General features: G+C 36.7%; 1 protein-coding gene across 1 annotated transcript; it reads left to right on the top strand.

Moving 5' to 3' along the window:
- Window positions 1–732: 732 nt before the first annotated feature.
- EIF6A (Translation initiation factor IF6) lies at window positions 733–5,185 on the top strand. Its single transcript, XM_011101917.3, has 8 exons — window positions 733–863; window positions 1,051–1,105; window positions 1,223–1,319; window positions 1,440–1,525; window positions 1,671–1,715; window positions 2,735–2,865; window positions 4,360–4,470; window positions 4,585–5,185. Exons 2-8 carry the CDS (start codon window positions 1,096–1,098, stop codon window positions 4,840–4,842), a joined length of 738 nt encoding a protein of 245 aa, XP_011100219.1. The 5' UTR covers window positions 733–863; window positions 1,051–1,095; the 3' UTR covers window positions 4,843–5,185.
- Window positions 5,186–6,000: the final 815 nt, after the last annotated feature.

The following is a 6,000-nucleotide window of genomic DNA, read 5'->3' as shown; positions in this document are numbered from 1 at the left end:
CCGAGATCAACCCATTTTTTTTATTGGGTCAATCCCCGTCCTAGGTTAGACTAGCCTATTCCGGCCTACTGTATATCTTGAACCAACAGTTGGTAGACCGCATTTTTTTAGAACAACTCAAATGCAACATGAAGTTTATGTTGACGACATGTTAGTCATAAACCAACAAGCTAACCATCATATCCCTGACTTTGCTGAAATATTTGGAATCTTGAGAAAATATCACATGAAGCAGAATCTCTACAAATGCGTTTTTGGAATCAAGAGCGGTAGCTTTCTACGATACATAGTGATTGAGAAGGGTATCGAGGTCAATCCCAACAAGATACAGACCATCCAAGAGATATGAGCCCTCAATAGCTCAATCAAGTAAAAAAGAGAAGTTAGGCACATTGCTATCCTTAATAGGTTCATATCTTGCTCTGTCGATTGTAGCCTTCCTTTCTTCAAAGTACTACGTAAGCCAAGGATTTTACTCGGGATAAGACCTGCCAATAGGACTTCCATGACCTGAAGGCACACCGTGAGTTTCATGCTCATTAAAGAAGATGATGTAACACCGTGAGAAGGGTTCTATTACGTTAGTAAAGTAATACACGATGTTGAACAGTGCTATTTTGAGGTACAACACTAGCATTTGCATTTGCACTAGAAAAGAAGAGATGTTTTTCAATAGTAATAAACGAGCCAAACAGCCCAAAATATGTCGGCCCAATCCAAACACACCATGCATAATTTTTAATTATTATTTTATATTATTTACTAAAAAACAATAAATAGAAAAATAAACCCTAATCTGCAGACTCGCCAGATTCTCCCTCCTGAAGCACCGAGCGACGTTCTTCCTGCACCTCTTCTTCCAGGTAATTTCTTCTTCTTCTTCTTCTTCTTCTCCTCCTCTCCTTCCCCTTCCTTTTATCTTGTAAATTGTTGATTGCTCGTTGTTTCTTCCATTCAGGTTTTTGTCGCGTTTCCCCTTGATTTTCAATTTTTCATTGGCAACTCGTTCAGTTTGGTTTCGTCAAAATTATCTTTGATTTGGGTGTGCAGATTTGATCGTGTTTGGTTCTTTGTTGGGTGCCTTCTCGTTTCAGCATGGCAACAAGTAAGTACCCGCTGTCAATTACTCATTCAAATATAATTGTTATTATTTATGTTTAAGTTGTACTCTTCATCAATCTATAGATATGAGGATGTTATTGGGGTTTTATTTTCTGGACAGGATTGCAATATGAGAATAACTGCGAAATTGGAGTCTTCTCGAAGCTCACCAATGCATATTGTCTGGTGGCAATTGGGGGTTCTGAGAACTTTTACAGGTATCAGTTTATCACACCTATACAGTGGTCATGTATCTGTAAATTTTATCGTTTTAAAATTTTGATCAAGTATTGTCTATTTTTTTGTTGTATCCATTGTAAACTGATATTTGCTGGCAGCACATTTGAGGCTGAGTTGGCTGATGTAATTCCTGTGGTTAAAGCCTCCATTGCTGGTACTAGAATCATTGGACGTCTCTGTGCTGGTGAGGGTTCTCTTTTTTTGGTAATTGGATGTGGTGTGATGGTTGTTTTAGTTTGCTGCTTCCTTAGATTCCCTCGTCTAAATATTGAAGGCTGATGATATTTCCTCCACCCTCCCCCCCCCCCTCCAAATAACACCTTTTGCAGGAAATAAAAACGGATTGCTTTTGCCTCACAATACTACTGATCAAGGTGATGCCACAACCTCTGATGTGCTCGATTACATTACACATATATTATTTGTATCCCAAGCTTACTGAGTTCTGCGAATGCATTCTTTCTGACCTAATAATTTGGAGTACTGATGTTACTTGGTGAGTAAGAAGAGGATTCACCCTCAACAAGATTATGTGCTGTGTTCGTCGATTCTGTCTTTCGGTTCTTGCAATCCATTTGAAAATATTGGGCAAGCATATTTTGATAATGGACAAGACCAGGCTTGTTGGATTTTTGAGATTGCAAATAGCTCAAATTGACACTGTTTTCTGCATTTCACTTTGGTGCATGAGTGTACCCTTTTTTTTTCCCTCTCTTTTATGAAGGATCCAATTTGGTTACATGTCACTTCTACAACTCCCCCCCAGAGTCTAACCAATAACCTATCTTTCACAGGAACAAGATGCCACCAGGGTCACTTGATTGTCCCTGCATGAGTGTACCTGTTGAGGATATTGTCTTGTTAATTGGCATGTTTAGTAAATAAACAAATCTTCTCAATTCCATCTCAAAAGGCAATTTATGTGTTCTGCTTGTTGGTTGGGTTGCAAATCCATGGATCAAATCCTAAAATAATAGATCATCTCAGCTATTTACGCAGTTACTTGTAGCAAGAATGATGCTTGGCCTGTCTATTCAAGGTTGTGCCCTTGTGTATGAGATTTGTTATTTGTATAATTTTGTTGAGATCTTTGCATCATCTAGTTTAGTTCTTCACCCTTTCCCTTCTTCACTGCATATTGAGTTTTATATTACTGTTTTGAATGCAATATCTGTGTATGACAGGGACTATAGTCTTGTTGCAATATTATTATGAATTCATTATGCTTATGTTGCAAGGGAAGTATAAATACAGTGATAAATACGTTCCATTCTTGTTGGTTAAATGAGTGATACCCCATTATAGTATAGTTGTTCCTGGAATTATGGTCCTTATGAATTTAGTTTTGTTGGAGTTCTATACCTGATGCTAATGTGTTCTTGTGGTGTTATAGAACTACAACACTTGAGGAATAGTCTACCAGATTCTGTTGTGGTTCAGCGAATTGAGGAAAGATTGTCTGCTCTAGGAAACTGTATTGCCTGCAATGATCATGTGGCTCTTACACATCCTGATCTGGACAGGGTAAGTATTTCATATGTTCAAGTTGTCTACTTTGTCTTCAAAGCTTTTCTTTTTTTTAAAAATTTAAATTCTAGTTGATGAGCAGACTTTTTGTTTCTAATCCATCTGTCTGAGTCTTTTATGCTTAGCTTCACTTTTCCTTCCTTTATGGGAGGTCAGAAAGTACATCACTTTGTTTATGAAAAACTGACCTAATGGCCTGCGTCGACAGACTCGACACTTTTATTGGTTTAGTAGGACCAAAAAGATTTTACCCTTAAAACAATTGTTGCCAATTCAAGTTGCAAACTTTAATGTGTACTGATATGATAAATCTCTTTTCTTTGTCAGCATTTTTATGCAAACGTATTTTCATGTTGGGCTTGTGCTATGCTATTACATTGTTACCATATAAATGTAATGATTGAAGAATATTTATCTATGTTAATAATGATTGGAACAGGTAAATATATATTTTATTATTTGAATATCTGTAAAAATTCATTCAAATTTTTCGAGTATATTGATACATGTGTTTGTGTGTGTGTAGTAAATAGCAATCATCAAGGATTTGTTACATATTTTGGCGGAAGAGGGAGATCTATTTTGGGAGGATAAAACCTTATAAATGTTTGGCTTCACTTTGGTTAATTGGAAACATCCCCCTGAAATGACAGTATGACACCAAACACGTATGAAGTCAAACCTTACACAGCATCAGAGGTTGTCTTCCAAAGAAGTTGAATCAATCCCTGATTGCTTGTGGCATTATTGATTGGTGAATCTGTTGGAATTAGTTTTTTTAAAATTAGTTTTTTTAAAGTTAAAGCTACTTCTATTGCCACTACTGTTGTGTGGAAGAGATATATAATAATGTTAGTTTGATAGTGGAAAGATGAGGGAGGATTTCGTACATCTGTCTTTGACGAGGTTCATTGGGTTGCTTTCACTTTCTTGCTCTTCACTTTGATATACCTTAAAACCTGCTTCACAAGATTTCTCTAAAATTTCCAAAAGAATTTCATCTGCTGAAGAGAATACAGGCTTTTGGAGTTCCACAGCAGTTTTGTTTCATGGATGGCCTTAATGGTCCATTAGAGATTTATTTTCCCCACACATTTTATTGTTGAATTACAGGCTTCACGAATGCACATGTCTCTTTCTTTTTTTCCCGGATTTTCATGTCTAGAAAGTATGTCTTGGGATTTTTAGTTCACAGTTATCTTTGAAGGTCCAGTTTGGATCTTCATTTTTTCCCATCAAGAGGCTTTATTTTTACCTCGTCTCATTTTTACGTGTTATTTTATTCTTGTTGAGATGTGGAAATGAAAAGATGGAGGGATTTTTGCATTATTAGTCTTCATGAAAGTACATTTGCGTATTGGCTCATCAAAAGTGCCTAATATTGTGCTGCATATCGTGTCTCATTTGACATTAATACTTATTTATTGCAGTAATTTAGCCTCGGATATGTTTAATTAGAAATATGAAGTGACCAATTTTCAATATTGTCAGGAAACGGAGGAGATGATTGCTGATGTTCTCGGGGTAGAAGTTTTCAGGCAGACAATTGCTGGTAATATACTCGTGGGGAGCTTCTGTACCTTCTCCAATCGAGGTGGCTTGGTAAGAGCTTATACTTCGATGAAGTACTTGTTTCTTAATAGAAAATTAGTTGGTTTTGACATCCCATTTTAAAAGGATAGCACTATCTTAAATCACTCGTCAATTGTGGAGCAGGTTCACCCTCACACTTCTATAGAGGATCTAGATGAACTTTCAACCCTCCTTCAGGTCCCTCTGGTGGCTGGGACTGTGAACCGTGGTAGTGAAGTGATAGGTGCTGGCTTGACAGTCAACGACTGGACTGCATTCTGTGGATCAGATACAACTGCTACTGAGTTGTCCGTAATCGAGAGTGTTTTCAAGTTGAGAGAAGCTCAACCTAGTGCTCTTGTCGATGAGATGAGAAAGTCATTGATCGACAGTTACGTCTGAGTCCCCAAGTTTAGTCTACTATGCATAACATGAAAGCTAAGATTCTCTTGAGCAAAGCTTCTGCTCTGGTTTTATAGTAGTTTCAGTGTTGAGGAATTCTGTCCATCATGTTCTATACAGAAGTACATTCCATAAGTCTATTTTCACCCCATCCGTTCTGCTTCTCAAGTTGTATCAGTGAGACTTTTACAATTCGTCTTTCCTTTTGGTTTCAAGCTCTGTAGCATGGTGTTTTGGCATTGAAGTCTTGCAATGTGGCAAGTGTTGGGTTGACTCTCACAAACTTGATATTTATGAATCTGTAATTTCCGATATATAACAGAAGCAAGAGATTTCTTGGTCAGATGACAACATTCTGCATTCTTCAGTTTAATTCAATAACGGTGGTGCAATGTTGTTAGACGAGGAGCAGGAGAGGGGAATACTTTCTTGTTGCCTGTGCATCCATTAGTGCCAGATCTCAGCCATTTTACTTCTGGGAGATTGTTTACAGAGATTAGCAAAAAAATAAAACTAATCTTTTGATCAACTCCAAATTATATATCCTTTACATCTACCTCAAATTTGTCTACAAAATGCTGATTTTTTCTTTATATTAATTCGGGTAATTACGGTTATTTCACCTGAGTTTTGATATAATTATACTTATATGTTATCTTGTTTTTTGAGAATAATTGAAAAGTGTCTGGACGATAAGGGTGAAATTACTACATTACCCTTAATTAATTGTTTTTTTCAAAATAAAAGATATTTGCAAATATGTTAAGAAAAAAATGAGGGTGGTAAAGTAACATGTGATATACAGAATATTTCCCTCTTTTCCTGTTTCTTTTCCCCTTGCATTTGCAAAAAAGGTCAAGGAAAGCGAGATGAAAGGAGAAAATTGAAGTTGATTGCTTCCTATTCTTCATCGCAGAATGACGATCTCCTGAAGATAATTTGAATTAATTCTGTCTCATTTATTTAACGTTCTTGATCTGGGTTCTTTGCAGCTCCATCCAAGATCACATTTTCCCGTTAGCTTTTCTGAGCTTCTAGGAATTAAATATTAATTTGAGCTTCAGTGGTTTTGGAGCGTTTGTGATCTGCACGCATTTGTCCAATTGGTGCAACAGATTGTGACCTCGTAAAAATGGTTTGTGGTCTGCATGTATTACT

The sequence above is a fragment of the Sesamum indicum genome, linkage group LG12 (assembly GCF_026168435.1).
Source record: "Sesamum indicum cultivar Baizhima isolate 11 linkage group LG12, ASM2616843v1, whole genome shotgun sequence".
Taxonomy (NCBI): Eukaryota; Viridiplantae; Streptophyta; class Magnoliopsida; order Lamiales; family Pedaliaceae; genus Sesamum; species Sesamum indicum.
The sequence above is the reverse complement of the archived record's forward strand: the minus strand, read 5'-3'. Positions and strand labels throughout refer to the sequence as shown.

Bases quoted from the DNA above. Each gene is read 5' to 3' on its own strand.
- EIF6A (XM_011101917.3), top strand. The intron at 1,320-1,439 runs GTATCAGTTTAT...ATTTGCTGGCAG, and splicing joins GGTTCTGAGAACTTTTACAG to CACATTTGAGGCTGAGTTGG. The intron at 1,716-2,734 runs GTGATGCCACAA...GTGGTGTTATAG, and splicing joins TCACAATACTACTGATCAAG to AACTACAACACTTGAGGAAT.